This window comes from Camponotus vicinus, unplaced genomic scaffold (assembly GCF_025532165.1).
Source record: "Camponotus vicinus isolate PSW18456_S1 unplaced genomic scaffold, iyCamVici1.0 SCAF_14, whole genome shotgun sequence".
Lineage (NCBI taxonomy): Eukaryota > Metazoa > Arthropoda > Insecta > Hymenoptera > Formicidae > Camponotus > Camponotus vicinus.
Window position 1 is genome coordinate 11,796,704 of NW_028141950.1, and position 16,993 is coordinate 11,813,696.

The window sequence follows — 16,993 nt, forward strand, 5'->3', positions numbered from 1 at the left end:
AATGGACTATTACTCGGTATATCGCGACGAATTACAGAACAGAGGCGGTCGCGGTGGCGGAATCCCGCGAGTTTTCGTCGGATCGCCCTATCAGCGCGGTCACGGAATCGGTAGTTTTCTCGGGGGATTATTCAGACGCGTACTACCATATTTAGGCCGTACGAGCTGTGGGGAAAGAAGCTTTACGAGCCAGCGTTAATGTAATCGAAGACGTCGAAAACAATACGCCATTTAAGATAGCGGTCAAACACCGTTTTGAAGAATCGCGAGACAAACTCAAGAGAAAAGCCAAAGAAAAAATAAGTAGTCTAATGAAGGGCTCGGGATATAAGTCTGATGCGAAAATGCATGTAGCTCAGTTCCCTTTTGTCGGGCTTGATAATCACATCGCACGATCCGCAATAACATCGGCTCGTAAGCGACGACGGACGAGTAAAAAAATCAAAGCGGTTGGGAAAAAAAGAACGAGTACAAAAAAAGCACAGAGAAATAAAAAGAAGAAGAAAAGTCATACGGTTGTGAAAAAAAGACTTAAGACGTCTGCGAAACGGCATAAAATCGATAAAAAACGTACCGTATCCGATATATTTTCTTAAGCGGTTATATTCGAAGCATTCTAATTTAACGACGGAGGTGACCGACGGACGACAGCGAGCAATTTGCGATAAAGAAATATGTCTTTTCTTCACACGCATTCGAGCGAGTGTTTAAAAAGCGAACTCGATCTCTTCTCTCTACCACCTACACAAACTAGCATCGAAAGTTCGCAATGGATTCATTACAAACCCGTGACCTTTCTCTCGGACGACTCGCCGATAGAATTCGTCATCCCCGGACACGGAGAAGAATATTTAGAACTCACGCACACCATGCTGAGTCTTCGCCTACGTGTAGAAACAAACGCCGATTCCGCAAGACAGACTTCAGGAACAAGCGCCGAAAGAATAGCCGTAGGCCCCATAAATCATTTGCTTCATTCTATCTTCAATCAAATCGACGTGTATTTCAGAAGCTCGTGTCGCTTCCAAACAACGCTTACGCGTACCGAGCGTACATAGAGGCGTTGTTAAATTATTCTTCACCCGCAAAAACTTCCCATCTAACTTCCTGTCTATGGGACATGGACGCACCTGGACACATGGACGATCTGTTGGAATCAAATCCCGGCAATCCCGCTCTCGCGAGACGCGCTCGTTACATTTCCGGAGGGAAGGCGTTAGACCTCGTAGGACATCTCCATTGCGACGTTTTCAATCCAGACAAATTTTTAATTAACGGTGTAGAAGTACGGTTGAGATTCGTTCGTTCGAAAGATTCGTTCTGTCTCATGGAAAGTAGCGGATCATCGAAAATTCATATTCTCGATGCTACCTTGCTCATTAGACGGGCGAAAATAAGCTCAGGTTTGTTACTCGCGCATGCTAGAATGATGAGTAAAGTTACAGCCAAGTATCCGCTCACGAGAGTCGAGGTTAAAACATTCACGATTCATAGCGGTGTTATGGGTGAATCGTTAGATAATGTAATACTCGGTCAATTACCGAAGCGAGTAATAGTCGGTTTCGTTAGTAATAAAGCGTTTAACGGTGACAGAAAATTAAATCCGTTTAATTTCAAAAACTACGGAATAAATTTCTTTTCGCTGTACGTCGATGGCACGCAAATTCCCAGTAGACCTTTGCAACCAGCTTTCTCCGCGAAGTAACCGCTTTACATCGAAGCTTATCAAACGCTTTTCTCGGGAACAGGCATTCATTTTTTGAACGAAGGAAATTCTATAAGCAGAGACGATTATTTCAAAGGATATACTTTATTCGCTTTTGATCTTACTCCCGATCTATCCGCTGATTGCGCTGGACATTGGAATCTCGTCAAACATGGTAGTTTACGATTAGAAGTGCGATTCGTAAAGGCACTTTCCGAGACGGTTAATTGTATTATCTATGCCGAATTCGATAATGTCATAGAAATCGACTCGTCTCGTCAGGTCATCGTCGATTTTTCGGGGTAGATTTTTTATAGACGCTTAAAATTGTTCCCCCTCTATTTCGCTCAAAACACCGACATCAGTGCGCAACGTTTCGAAAAATATTCAGTTTCGTTAGAGACACGCTCGGCGTCGTTGTTTCACATAGAGCCTCGCGTCGAATCACATAAGTTTTTTCGTAAGATGGATATAGTCGTCGATATTCAGGGTTTCCGCGATGCGAAGAAAAAGTTTATTCCTAAGGAGGTTGCTGTTGTAGCGATTGACGCTCTAATCGTCAATCATTGGATTATGATACCGCCGCATTCGTTTGCCGAATTACCCGAAAAAATAAGGCAAGAAAACAACTGGCTCACGCGAAGTCATCACGGCATTGAATGGTTCGATGGCGAAACTAATCCGAAATATTTTACATCGCAACTGCGGCAAATTACAAGATGCGTGCGTCACATTTATGCTAGAGGAAACGAAAAAGCGAGTTATTTGCAGAATCTACTTTCTAGAAATATATATAATTTGGAAGGCATCTCACCGGCATTCAAAAATCTGACGGTAGAAGAAGAGTGCGGACATCACGGATTTCGAAAATTCGGAATCTTTCATTGCGCATTACGCAACGCTTACAAATTAAAAAGCTGGATAGTTGCGCAAAATAATTTCAACAGCGACGGAGACAGCATTACTCAAACGATTTGCAGTTCTTCCGAAATTTTGATAGTAAGCGACGACGACGACGACGACGACGACGACGACGACGACGATGAAAATGAAAATATTAAAGCACAATCAAATAATAAAATAGAGAAGAAAAATCTGCAAAAAATCGAACGTACGGCTATTAACCGCTCCACGCAAACAGACATTGAAAATCCGTTAGCTGTACAAGCCGAAAACAAGCCACCAAAAGAAATTATTCAAATAATACCGCTTGTTCGCTCGTCTTCGCTGCAAACAAATGGACTCTCGCGAAATTCTGCAAGCATTGCGTCAGCTAGATGTCAAACATGTGGGAGTCTATCCTGCCGACAGATTGCCGATGGTGTGGACGAGGTCGACGGCCATCGTTGCTAATACTGACAACCATAATCGCCCTGGACAACACTGGATCGCTTTCTTCCTCGACGAACACGGTACAGGGACATACTTCGATAGTTACGGAATACCGCCCTTGTATCCCGGTTTTTTCCTACGTCTCCGACGAAATTCCAACATTTATCGATGGAATACCGAACAACTACAAGGACTTTTCTCTCAAACCTGCGAAACTCTACAGTTGTGTATTTTTATATTATATGTGCAGCGGTTACGATCTTGATGGATTTCTTAGTCTTTTTTCCGAAAATTGCGAATATAACGATCATTTAATCGTAGAATTATTTCATAAAATTTTTCTTTGCGAAAAGAAACATGAAAAATATAATGTTAATTAATAGCGTGTTTAATTGTAAGAAGATATAAAAAGTATTTTTGCGAAGTACTACGAATTGTATGCAGGTATATTAATAAATGTGAAAATTTTTTATCTTAATTCGTCTTTAATGCTTTTAGCGGTAAGACTTCCGAATAGCCCCTACCTCCGAATTTGATGAAACTTCCAGCATTTGAGGACTATAACAGAACACATTCACACCATAAAGGATTTTTTGCGGAAACGAGTAGAAACAAAGAAACTCAAAAAAGAAAGTTTTCATATATTTCGCAAAAGATACTTATATAAATATCAGAAACGTATATATACACACACACACACGCGCGCGCGCGCGCGCGGGGGGTGTAAGGGGGGCCTTCGGCCCCCCTCCCGCAACCACCCCGCCGGAAGGCAAGATACCTAATCTTAACTTTAAATCTAAATTTCAATTAACTTATACAACTTAACTTAAATTTATATATAAATATCAGAAACGTATATATACACACACACACACGCGCGCGCGCGCGCGCGGGGGGTGTAAGGGGGGCCTTCGGCCCCCCTCCCGCAACCACCCCGCCGGAAGGCAAGATACCTAATCTTAACTTTAAATCTAAATTTCAATTAACTTATACAACTTAACTTAAATTTATATATAAATATCAGAAACGTATATACACACACACACACACGCGGGAGGTGCAAGGGGGGTCTTCGGTCCCCCTCCCGCAACCACCCCGCCGGTCGGCAAGGTACCTAATCTTAACTTTAAACTTAAATTTCAATTAACTTATACAACTTAACTTAAGTTTAAGTTAAGTTATATAAGTTAATTGAAATTTAGGTTTAAAGTTAAGACTAGGTACCTTGCCTACCGGCGGGGTGGTTGCGGGAGGGGGACCGAAGGCCTCCCTTGCACCCCCCGCGTGTGTGTATGTGTGTGTGTGTGTGTATACGTTTCTGATATTTATACTATAAGTATCTCTTGCGAAATATATGAAAACTTTCTTTTTTGAGTTTCTTTGCTTCTACTCGTTTCCGCAAAAAATCCTTTATGGTGTGAATGTATTCTGTTATAGTCTTCAAATGCTGGAAGTTTCATCAAATTCGGAGGTAGGGGCTATTCAGAAGTTGAGCCCTTTTAGCTTTTCCCTTCTTCCTTTATAACACCCCACCTCGCGTTCAATCATCTGTATGTTCATCTTTTTACCTCTGTAGTGCAATGTAGTCTAATTATAATTATTGTCTCGTGCTGAGACTTTGTCTTTTCCGATAAAGCGCGTCATGAACCGTTCGAGCGGAGGGGCTTGTTTCGATATTCCATAGTGGGCCCCGAGACGGAGTGGGGAGGTATGGATTGTTTCCTCGAGATATATACCGGCTACCCCCCGAAAGTCGGTAGGTGGGGGGTTCGTTCTGCCAAGACGTAGCGAGACTAAGGGTTAGGTAACGGGAATTTGACTTGGAACCCTATACAGGTGGACCAAAGCTGGAGTGGGAGGAGGATTGCTTCTTCGAGTCTAGTACCGTGGAGGTAGGGAAATAAAAATTTGATAAATCGGCGACATAGGCGGCGTCGACCAATCACAGCTCTGGGCCACTATGGTGCAAGCCAATCAAAATCGAGACTTCGGGAGATGGAGTATTGTTTCTTGAGATATTTAGCACCTAAACCAGCTTATCAATATCCTAGTCCAACAATCAGAACGCCTCCCTCCACTTCATCCGGTCACGCCCACGGCGCCAGGGGCCGACTGTCCCCTCCGGGGTACACCACCTTGTCGTGGTGGAGGGGCTCGGGTGATCTTACGATCCGCTGTGACAGTACCGAGGGTCCAACCCTCGGGAGGGCCGGCGGGGAGGATCACTCGCTAAGAGTGTACCAGGGCACCCGGCTTTGCCCAGGGGACAGTTTGTCCCCGAAGGGTCATTGAGACCCGATGTCGGTAGGGGAAGGAGACCCCGACTACAAACCCCGGCTGCACGGAGCCGATAGGGGAGGATTTCTATCCTCCCTCCGTGCACTTTGCGGGTGCTCCCGCTGGGGGTGAGGGTGCTGCGTGGTGGGTGCTCCTGCCACGTAGCGTCCCTCGGGTGGGGATGTGGGTGCCGGGGTGCCTTGTGTCTGGGGGCGGCATCCTCCTCGCGATCTTGCGGGGTGGGTGCGCGTCCTGGCATGGGGTGCTTTCGGCGTCCCACAATAAAGGGGTCTCGGGGCTAGCCCGTGACTCCTGGGGGGATGCGGTGGCCGGTCCACTCCGGGCCGGGGTGTCACCCAAGTATGGGTGTCCCTCCGGGGAGGGGTGGAAGCGGCGTCCCGCAAGGGGGTAGGCGCCTCCCACCGCTCGGCAAACGACCCGGGGTGTGACCCTGGGATACGCGCCGAGTAGGAGGAGGGGACGGGTCGGCAGGTTGACTCACCTGGAGATATCCGGGTGACCGGACTTGTCCGGACTACCGGCCCGGGTCGCACCGAGCCGCTCGGACGTTTCCGAGGCGGGGTCGGTGTGACGGGGATGGCGGCGATTGGGTCTCCCGGCGGGGGGGAAATAACTCCCCCCCGTCGGTCCCCGGTCGTCGTCTGCCGCCAGAGCCGCTCGGACGTTTCCGAGGTCGGGGTCTGGCGGCGGGTGTTTGGTTACCCGGTGGCTGCCGTGACCGTTTCCCCTTCCGAAGCGGCAGTCACCGGGAAGACGCATAGTCTCGGGTCTAGAGGACCCGAGACGGGACATTATGCTGGTCGTCACGGCGGGTAAGGCGGGGTAGGGGAGCGGCTGCCCCGTCCCAACCGTCCGTGGGGCCCCCCGGGTGGCGCCACCCCTGACGGTGTCCGCGAGATCGGAGGCGCGGAACCCCTGAAAGCCCATGGGAGCGTTAAAACTCCCACGGGTGAGTAGGGGGCTGGAGTCCTGTGCCGGCGCTGCCTTTGGCCGCCGGCCCGTGACATATGTCGACTCCCCGGGGGAACTTGGGGCCCCCCGTCGTGGGTGTTGCCGGTCATGTTTCGGGACACTCGCGGCGGGGGTGAGGGTATACCCGGTCGGCAGAGCCGTCAGGGGACAGTGGGATCAAACCAAAAATGAACTGCACTAACAAAACACAAAACAAAATCCCACAACAAACACCAACAAATATTCAGGAAGGAAGGAAGGAAGAGGAGGGGAGGTTAGAGGCACCCACCACCAGGGCCTCGAAGCCAGGCCCTCGATCATCCAAAATAAGGATGGTTGAGTGCAAAGAAGTCAGGATAAACCTGACAAGAGAAGCTGGGACCTCGGAACCCAGCAAATCCGTATCGCAGACCAGCAACCTTGTGACGGATGAGATGGGAAGGGACGACTATTACCCCGAACATGAGGAGGAACCCCTCCCAAAGAAAAGGAAGCAGAGTCGTTCCACGACTACAGGCGATTATGAGCGCCTGAAAGCGCGGAAAGCGGTGGAGCGGGAGAGAAGAGAAGCGGAGGAAGAGAGAGAAATGCTTGACCCCTCTACACCGCTAACCGGTTCCCGTGCGTGGAAACGAATGCAGGATAGAGTGGCTGGATATCTGGAGGAAATGAGAGAGATACCCAAGATGATGGGGACATTGTGGGTGCGATGCCCCCTGCAGGCGGCAAGTAAAGTCGCTACTGCAGGGAGGATCACGGTAGGCTGGGTTACTGCAAGGGTGGAGGCCTTAAAGCCAAGACCCTTGCAGTGCTACAAATGCCTGGAGAGGGGGCACGTGCGCGAGAAATGCACAAGCGCCATTGATAGGAAGGGATCCTGTTATAACTGCGGTGCGCCAGGTCATAAGGCGAATGAGTGCACCGCTAAAACCAGATGCCCCCTCTGTGCTGAAGCTGGTCTCCCAGCCAATCACAGGGTAGGGGGAACCGACTGCCACCCGAAAAGGAAAGGGAAACCCAAAAATGGGGGAAAATCCACAAACCCTTCCCAAAAGGTGGCAGCGGCAGAAGAGGAGGAAGACGGCCCACCCTCGAAATCGAGGTCGGATACCGCCTCAGATAGGAAGGAAGAGGAACTCCCTAAACCCCAAAGGAAGCCAAGGAGTAAGGAAGCTCCCCGGGGAAAGAAGGAAAAGGGCACCAATGAGGTGCCGGTCGCTGATCTGATACAGCTGGAGGAGGTGATCATGGAGGAGGTCTAAACTTAAACTGCTAATGGTTAAGATAGGCCTCCTCCAGACCAATTTGAATCATTGTGCCAGGGCGCAGGACTTATTCACCCATGCCTTGGCTGAAGAAAAATGTGGGATTGGGATTGCGGCCGAGCCATATAAAGTCCCACCCAACCACCCTTGTTGGGCGGCAGACGACAACGGCTCGGTCGCAATCACCTGGAGGCAGGAGCTAGGCTCCCCCCCATGCTCCAAAATTGGAGCAGGGAGGTGCCATGTGGCTGTTGAATGGGGTCCATTGTGGGTAGTTGGGTGTTATATCCCCCCCTAAGCATAAGAGACTCTGCTCAGTTCGGGGACGTCCTCGATGAGATCTCACTCATCATTCAGAGAAGACTCCCCGAACCAATTGTGGTGGCCGGGGACTTCAATGCCAAGAATAGGCTATGGGGTTCTCGGCAAACAAACCGCAAAGGCAGAGTCATGGAGGACTGGGCGGCGGTACTCGGCCTGGTCCTGATGAACCAAGGGTCGAGCAGCACCCTAGTCAGACCGCGGGGGGAATCCATAGTCGATCTGACATGGGCGTCTCCCTCTGCGGTTGACAGAATCGACAACTGGCGCGTGATGCCGCAAGAGACCCTATCCGATCATCTATATATTCGGATGAGGGTCGACGTCACGCGCCGAGGGGTGCTGAATCGCCGCCGAGATAGAGGGGACCCAACACCCAAAAGGTGGGCCCTTAAAAAACTGGATACGGACAGGTTGACGGCCATTATACTCTCGGAGACCTGGCCTGGTGTGGAAATTCCACTAGGTACAGAAGACCAGGTGGAATGGCTCGGGGCAATTATAACGAGAGCACGCGACTTTGCCATGCCCCGGGCCAGGCCGAGACCGCGCAGAGCGGCGTACTGATGGACCGAGGAAATAGCGAATCTACGCAGAACCTCGGTCAATGCCAGACGCCGCTTCATCAGAGAAAGGAGGCGCGGTCCCTCCGAGAGTATGGAAGAAGCACTTGAGGGATACAGAGGAGCTAGAAAATCCCTCAGTGCGGCCATCAGAAAGGCCAAGGCAAAGGCGTGGGACGAACAATTGCTCACGCTAGATTCGGACCCATGGGGGCGTCCATATAGGCTCGTTATGAATAAGCTAAGACATTGGGCGCCCCCTGCAACGGAGTCGATGGAACCCGAGGTCCTCGAAGACACCCTCTCTACCCTCTTCCCGGTGGCGGGAAGAATTCCCGAAATCCACCAGCGGGAACCGGTGGAGTGGGACGAGGGCTTCGAGGTATCCGACGACGAGATGGCCGGGGCCATCAAGAGATTACGGGCCCGAGGTAATAAAGCCCCGGGTCCTGATGGTGTACCCGGCCGGGTCTGGGTCCACGCCTTGTCCCACCTGTCCGGCACAGTGGCTAGGCTTTTCAGCTCATGCCTCCGGGAGGGATACTTCCCCCCAGTCTGGGAGAGGGCCAAATTGGTCCTCATCCCAAAGGAGGGCAGAGCAGCGGGCTGCCCTTCGGCATACAGGCCCATTTGTTTGCTGGACGAAGTTGGTAAGTTGCTGGAGCGCATCATTTCAAACCGACTCGTCCGGCACCTGAGGAGCGACGGTCCGGACCTCCACGAGGATCAGTTCGGATTCCGCGAGGGACGCTCAACAACGGATGCAATAATCCGAGTCCGTTCCCTCGTGGAGTCTGACACAATGGAGGGCAGGGTAGTTGTTGCGGTTTCGTTAGACATTAAGAACGCATTCAACTCCCTGCCCTGGGGCAAGGTGAGGGATGCCTTGTTGCATCACGGTATCCCTCAATATCTCGTGGAGGTGGCCAAGTCGTACTTCAGGAGCAGGGGCCTGGAGTACCGCAACAAAAGCGGTACTCAATGCCGAAGGGCGATGCATTGCGATGTTCCACAGGGGTCAGTTCTAGGACCCCTACTCTGGGACATCGCATATGACCGCGTGTTACGTACTGCCCTCCTCCCCGGCTGCAGAGTGGTGTGTTATGCCGATGACACACTGCTGCTGGCCGGGGGTATAGACTGGGGGGAGGCGATTAGGACGGCGAACCTCGCGGTGGCATGTGTCGTGCGTGCAATTAAAGATATGGGTCTGAGGGTGGCCCCCCAGAAAACGGAGGCCATCTTTTTTCACAATGGTCTCCGTAGGAGACCGCCCGGGGCCCATATCCAGGTGGATGACACCCCTGTCCAGCTGGGGAAAAACTTAAAATATTTAGGCCTACAGCTGGACGGAAGATGGAGCTTTGACGACCACTTCTATCGTCTGGCTGGGAAGGTAAATAAGGTGGTAGCAGCACTCAGTAGGCTGCTACCAAACCTTGGGGGGCCAGACGATCGGGTGCGCCGCATTTATGCGCACACCGTCAATTCGGTGGCCCTATATGGGGCACCAGCGTGGGCGGACGAGGCGGTTGGCAGGAAACATATAAGGGACACCCTGCGCAGGATACAGCGCAGGGTGGCCATCCGCCTCGTTCGAGGATATCGGACGGTGTCGCACGCGGCGGCCTCGGTCCTGGCGGGTCTCCCGCCCATGGAGCTTGTGGCGCGAGCACAATCCCGCGCCTACGAGAGGTTGAAGGAGCTTCGTGGGTTGGAAGTACCGATCACCGCTAGGATTCGGGACGTCGTCAAACTCCAAACCCGACAACAGATGATGGAGTGGGGGGAGTACTTAACCTCCATTCCCCCAACAGATTCAGGGAGCAGAGTCGTCGGGGCCGTGGGGCCTGTCCTAGACGAATGGACAGAGAGGCCCCACGGCAGTATGTCATACCACCTGACGCAGGTACTCGCCGGACACGGCTGTTTCGGCGAGTACCTGCATAAGATTGGGAAGGAAGGCACGACACAATGCCACCACTGTGAGACGGAAAGGGACACGGCGCAACATACACTCGAGATTTGCCCAGCATGGGTAGAGGAGCGCCGTGTCCTTTCCGAAATTATAGGGGAGGATTTATCGCTCCCGGCCGTTGTTAAAGAAATGGTCGGGAGCGAAGAAGCATGGAGGGCTGTGGCAACCTTCTGTGTCAGAACGATGACACAGAAGGAAGCCGCGGAGCGCGAGAGAGAAAGGGCTGCTGCCGCAATCAGCAGCGAAGAAGAGGATACGGAAAGCGACGGGGGAAGAAGTAGAAGAACAGGAAGAAGGCGAACACGCCGGAGACCCCCCCCCCCCGTCGCCGCCTCATTGGAGGCAGTGATCTCTGCCCTGTCCGACAGGACGGGGGATGATAAACCTGGGGGGAAAACACTACAGTCTTTCCCCCCCCTAATAACACCACCGGTACGGGGGTGGGGTGATCACTGAAACAGATCACCCCACCTATACATATAGGTAGTTCTCGCCTCCCCTCCTACAACAAAGAGGGGGGGAAGGCGAAACAGGACGGGGGCTTGAGCGGGAGACCCAAGCCCTCATCCTTCCCCGGGGAGAAGAAATTTGCTCCCCCGGAGGAGCGGCATGGGAGTGTGACCCTCCTGTGCCGCAACAAAGGGAAGGCCCCCTCTCCCAAATATACAAGGGAGAGGGACAAGGGCCGCCGTCCAATAAAAAGATGGCGGCCCTCGGGCAAGGATAGGCAGGGGCCCTCCGGAAGTATTGCAGGTGCTCGTTCCCGGAGGGCCCCAGACAGGCCCGGGCCAGGTCACCGCAGGGGTTTTAGTGGGTCGGGGGCGTGTCTTAAGCGCCCCTAAAACCCACATAACCCAATGTTTCGTCCCCGCGGGCATTGGGTATCTTGGAGATTTCCCCTGCGTCAAAAAAAAAAAAAAAAAGGGGGGGCCGACTGGTGGGGGTTTGTTTCGACGTACCATAGTGGCCCGTATCTACTGATAGCCGTTCAATTTCCGTTCAACGGTCGTTCATTTCCGTTCGACAGCCATTCGATAGCCGTTCAACGATCGTTTATTTCCGTTCAACAGCCGTTCGATAGATAGAAAAACAGCCGTCGAGCTGTCCAGACGCGTTTACGAGCCATAATTGTGTTATTAATCCGTTGTGTTAATCTGTTGTTCGTGCGTTCTGTGTTCATATTAAAGTTCTGTGTTCTTCAGAACCGTGTCATTATTTCTAGTACGCGAGTGGAAGCGTGTGCTTTAGTTGTGTCGCGCGCGCGTTCGATATATCTCGTGGTCCTCGCCCCGCGGGCGCAACAATACGATAAAAAAAATATGATTCAAAGTAGGTGATTCGGTACGCGTAAGTAAATACAAGATCATCTTTGAAAAAGGTTTTATGCCAAATTGGACGATCGAAATGTTTAAGATTTTCGAGGTGCAGAAAACTAATCCCGCGACATTTATACTCGAAAATTCGCGCGAAAATCTCGTCGCTGGATGATTCTACGAATACGAGTTACAACGCGCCGCTAATCCTGACGTATATCTCATGGAAAAAATTTTACAGAAAAAGGGTGATGACGTATATGTGAAATGGTTTGGAATGGATAAATCACACAACTCTTGGATACATAAAAATAATGTATTGTAAACATTTATTAAAATATAAAATATAAAATATATGAAATACGTATAAAATATAAAATATAAATATATAAGATATAAAATATATAATATATAAAATATAAAAATATAAAAATTATACATGGTTATGTACAAAATATATACGATAATAAACAAAATATGCATTTATTTACAATGGTATCCTATAATGTCCCACGGTAACGTATCGGTGGTTTCAGGTACGATATACGCTTATCGTCGTATGGACTCAGAGCAATTTTCGTCTCGCAGATCGTGTATACTTGGTGCAGTTTCGATCGTATACACGACTGCTGACGCGTCATTTCAATTTCTTCTTTCAAACACCGCGTGTAATCATCAAACGTTATCGTTCTCGCGACAACGTTGCTCTTGATGCCTTTAACTTTCTTCGTATCCTTTTTCCCATCGACTCGTAACGCGTACATCTTTGCTCTGAGCCTAACAAATTCGGTCATTATGGAACCGTTGTTTTCGTCCTTCATTAGACCCGGTACCTTTTTATTTACAAGCGGTATACCGTACGCATTGTTCACCGCATAATCGCTCGTGTCGAATCTATTGACGTCGCGCTTCATATTCTCATATACGTTTTCGCACTCAATGTGATGTATGAGACCGTCGGTGTCGGTGTACACGCACCGGCAGGAATGGTGTCGCGGTATGTATGTGGACGACGTCATACGCACACACGCGAAGCGCGCGCGAGCCACGAATTTATTCATTAAATTTTATCTTTTTATATAATTTAATTATTATTTAATTTAATAGAAATGAATGCCGATCTTTAGTGCATGCGGTTAAGCCGCATTTCTTAAAGAAAGTAAAGAAAAGTACGTATATCGATACTAGAGCGCAAGAGCACGTATAGAAATAGCGCGGTGTCCCGCGCGGTATATAGCTGTCTCGCTTGCACTCTCTCTTTCGAGCGTTGAGCGAGAGAGATGGCTATCGGACACCTCTAACTCGGTATCATGTCTTATAGTGTTTTCTCTCTCGCTCTTATGTCGTACGCGAAGGACGCATCGAAATGCCCCCCACTACTCTAACCCCACTTTCTCTCTCGCCGCCCAGCCCACGTACATGCGTGCTTCGCTTGTGTGAGTGTGACGTCAATGAGCGTCACACAAGCATACCGGGACACCATTCCTGCCGGTGCGTGTACATGACTTTACCTTTGTCGCAATACATTGGCCCCATATACTCGTGATAAAACTCATACAAACACGTCTTGGATATGTCGAGTATGCACATACCCACGTAAATTGGTTTGTAGAATTTCACCTCGAGTTTACGCAATTCCACAGCTATTAAGTTTTCCGAAAAGACGCTTCTGCTGTGGAAATTTGGTTTTGCGGTCATTGCCTCTGCGCCGTACCGCCCGTCCCAGTGTGTTAGTAATTTTACATCTACATGATTGCGCACATTTTCCATCGTTTTGCCAAATACCGCATTGTTCATCAATTTGTATAAATTTTTTTCGAAATCGTTTTTAGCCAATGTTCTGAAATGTGTATTAAGTTCTATGTAATTACGAAGCCAGGGAGATTGTGAAAATTGTAATATTCGGTGTATTTTTGTTATACAAAGACCGTGACGCTTACACTGCTGCAGGTTGCGGTAGTGTATCACGTAACGCTTCTTATCGTATAACGTTGCGAGCAGCTTGAGCTCTCGCTTGCCAGGTGGTTTGTCGCGTGTCGGGCAAAACGGTAGGTCAGTGTGAGCATCGTGAAGATGTTGCGTGTACTCGAGATCGACTTCGAGGATATAGCCTGTAGGCAAATCTAGCGCGATCGATGATACGTCAAAATTGGATACGTCATCGACCCATCGAAAATCGGCACAGGGTAACGGCTGACACATTGCCCATCCGTACAAGTTATTTACATCGAAATACATCAAGTATGATGATGGTTTCGATGGATCGTACGACTCCATGTACTTGTTATTAGCACGAGCATATCTGTTGGAACATTGGCTCAAACTGCCGCGTATACCACGTTCGATAAACATAACCATGTCGATATCTGTAAGTAGCTCGAACGTGATCTTGGTATGTTTCAACATGGCGTCCCACTTGTATCCGGGGAGAGTATAGTAATACGTGGGGTCGAGTCCGTAACTTTCGATACATTTATCGCGAAAGTTTTCAAAAATATCGGCTAATAACAAGACATCGATTTTAAGGTACAAGTCGCTATATTCGCCTAGCGTTTGAATGGAAAATCGCTTCCAGATGTTCTCGGCGTGCGCGTAATCGTTCTCGGATAGTTTCACTGGTCAAGGAACTGTAAAATGATTCGCGCGATGGTAAATAAATATCTTGCAACTTGTCAACGGAATCGATGTATTCGTACGGAAAGACGCCTTTCCGTGTTAATAAATTGAAATGTTCGGTGGATAAATTTTGAAATTCCGATTTTAAAATTTTGAGTTTATCTTTATCTAAAAATGATTCTAATTTGTCGAGACTCGATATTAGAAATTTGTATGAATCGATAAAACGTAATTTTACATGATTTTACATGATTTTTCGATTTTTCTTCTTTAAGGTCAACATTTTTGATAAACGATATATATTTCTCTTTCGTTACTGGAAGTAACTCGACTCTCCCTTCGAACGCTATGGCTATTTCCTTGATAATGAAATGTGAATTGTAACCAGATAAATTATGAAAAACTATGGGAATGCAAAAAGATTCTTTACAATTTAGATTACAATTTGAATGTGCGGAACCTCTGTACGTCCGGTCAGATGGCAATGATCGCGTACGCGTGTATCGTCTTGCGCGAATAGTTTTTTACATATATGACATTGAGTGGCGCTATGGAATTTTCCCCACTCCTCGGGTGTTAAATCTACCATAGGGACATTGGTTGTTAAAATATTCTTAACGCGAATTGCTAAATTTTTAAGGTCTTCAATGAACCATGCTATACAATCAGTACTGCGACGAGAATGGTACGCGGATAATGATTCGTCGTACGAGCAATGTACATAATATGCGATACTAAATATCCGATGGTGTTGATACGCGTTCTTCTCTTCCTCAGTCTTGGTCAAAACGCATTCCAAATCGACGTACACGATGAACGGAAGCCGCTCCATCCGATTAAAGTTGTTAAACTCGAGCCACTTGTCCTTATCGCTCGGTAATCGGATCGCACAGTCATTCATCTTTCCGCAGTCGACCGTATGTGACTGCAATTTGTCGTCTGAACTAAAATAATGCAGGCATCTGTAAAAGAAAAACATTTTTTAATTAAGATTTGAACAATTTGTTATATAACTTATAATTATTTAAATTATATAAATTAAACTTACCGGTCGCAGATATATTTCTTATGGTCCTTTCTGCTCAGTTGCGAGCTCACGAGCCGGGATAAGTTCTTGATCCACGCGAAATGTCCGACGTTGTTGCCGTCTTCCACGTATAGCAGATTCACATACTTATCCCGCTTTTGTTCCGTAAGACAATATCGGAACAATTCCCTCGTTTTCGATGCTGTACACATTGATTGAAACGTCGTTAACAAGTTCAAATTTCTTAATCTGATTCACAGTCACTGGAAACTCAATGTCCCTGAGATTCAGCATTGTCGCGTAATGCGGATACGAGGATTCCCGTTCCGCATTCCTTTCGGCGGGATATAGGGCGACGACCACTGCCCACGCGAAACACGCATTGTCTTTTGATTGCACATTAATCACCGCTCTTTTCATCATAATCTCCCGCGGCAATATGATATGACATCCCGCGCGCATAGGATTATACTTATTTATATTTATATTCAAATTAAGTATTCGCGACAATGCCCACCCGCTGTCGCGTTCCTGAAACTCTTCCAAGGACGCCAAGTGGGTTCGATAACGCGCCGTTCGTACCACTCGCGTAAATCGGATGTGCGAAAGAGTTCATAGTTTCTCGTATTGATACTTTTATTTGCGCGTTTATCACCCGACACAAATTCACCGTTAAATATAGTGTTCACTTTCACATTATAGTGTTTTTTCATAACGTACTTCACATGTTCTAACACAATGTCTTTGGCATCATCGAGAAATTGGCGAGGTTCGATGTGATTATAGTTTATCACCGCACCAGTCAATACGGGACTCTCGAACGCCGTATCAATCTCGCGCCACACAAGTCCATTTTGAAGCGCGCTACATCCGGCACCCGCGTGTACGAAACGTCCGCGTAAAGAATTTTTCAAACCCTCGAGGCGCGCGACCCGAGCAATCAGCGATTGTCGATTTCCGATCGATAATCGCGGTCGTTTGATTCGACTTTTCTCTTCCAACGACTCGATGTATTGATCACATCATTGCTCCCACACAATGTAGTCTTCCAATGAATTCACCAAATTGGATTGCAAACTTTGTTCCTCCATATTGTAACACACTTGCGAAAAGCGCTTTCCAATGACTGTTCTGATGTACTTTAGCGAAAATACTGGCGGGGTGTGCCTCTTTATCATGATTTATATTCTCCTGCATTGTTTTATCATCGAACATTCTAGAATGATTTCATCTTAAAAAAAAATTCCCTGGAATAGCGTGTGCAATTTAACCTTGATAATTTCGCGTTTTGTCACGTACATTTGAAAAAATCTAACGTGATCGCATCAGGAGCAGCCGTACATCGGCGCTTGATTTTAACGCATTCAGCTAAATATTTGTCTAGGGGTGATGCGCATTTTAACGTTGGCGGTTATTTTTTTCACGATTTGTCACGTACATTTGAAAAATCTAATGTGATTGCATCAGGAGCAGCCGTACATCTGCGCTCGATTTTAGCGCATTCAGTTAAATCTTTGTCTAGGGGTGATGTACGTTTTAACCTTGGCGGTTACTTTTTTTCACGTTTTGTCATGTACATTTGAAAAATCTAACGTGATTGCAGCCGTACATCGGCGCTTGAAAA

At 48.3% G+C, this 16,993-nt stretch overlaps 4 protein-coding genes across 4 annotated transcripts; 3 read left to right on the forward strand and 1 right to left on the reverse strand.

Moving 5' to 3' along the window:
• The first annotated feature begins 674 nt into the window (after window positions 1–674).
• On the forward strand, window positions 675–2,011 carry LOC145964881 (uncharacterized protein F54H12.2-like). Its single transcript, XM_083088040.1, has 3 exons — window positions 675–950; window positions 1,010–1,568; window positions 1,749–2,011. Exons 1-3 carry the CDS (start codon window positions 675–677, stop codon window positions 2,009–2,011), a joined length of 1,098 nt encoding a protein of 365 aa, XP_082944166.1.
• Window positions 2,012–2,170: 159 nt separating this feature from the next.
• On the forward strand, window positions 2,171–4,540 carry LOC145964882 (uncharacterized). Its single transcript, XM_083088041.1, has 2 exons — window positions 2,171–2,704; window positions 4,475–4,540. Exons 1-2 carry the CDS (start codon window positions 2,171–2,173, stop codon window positions 4,538–4,540), a joined length of 600 nt encoding a protein of 199 aa, XP_082944167.1.
• Window positions 4,541–7,806: 3,266 nt separating this feature from the next.
• Window positions 7,807–8,439, forward strand: LOC145964883 (uncharacterized). The gene has a single exon (XM_083088042.1). It carries the CDS (start codon window positions 7,807–7,809, stop codon window positions 8,437–8,439), a length of 633 nt encoding a protein of 210 aa, XP_082944168.1.
• A 2,802-nt stretch (window positions 8,440–11,241) lies between these two features.
• On the reverse strand, window positions 11,242–14,084 carry LOC145964884 (uncharacterized). The gene is made up of 2 exons (XM_083088043.1): window positions 13,667–14,084; window positions 11,242–11,312 (listed from the first exon to the last, which is right to left on the reverse strand). Exons 1-2 carry the CDS (start codon window positions 14,082–14,084, stop codon window positions 11,242–11,244), a joined length of 489 nt encoding a protein of 162 aa, XP_082944169.1.
• Window positions 14,085–16,993: the final 2,909 nt, after the last annotated feature.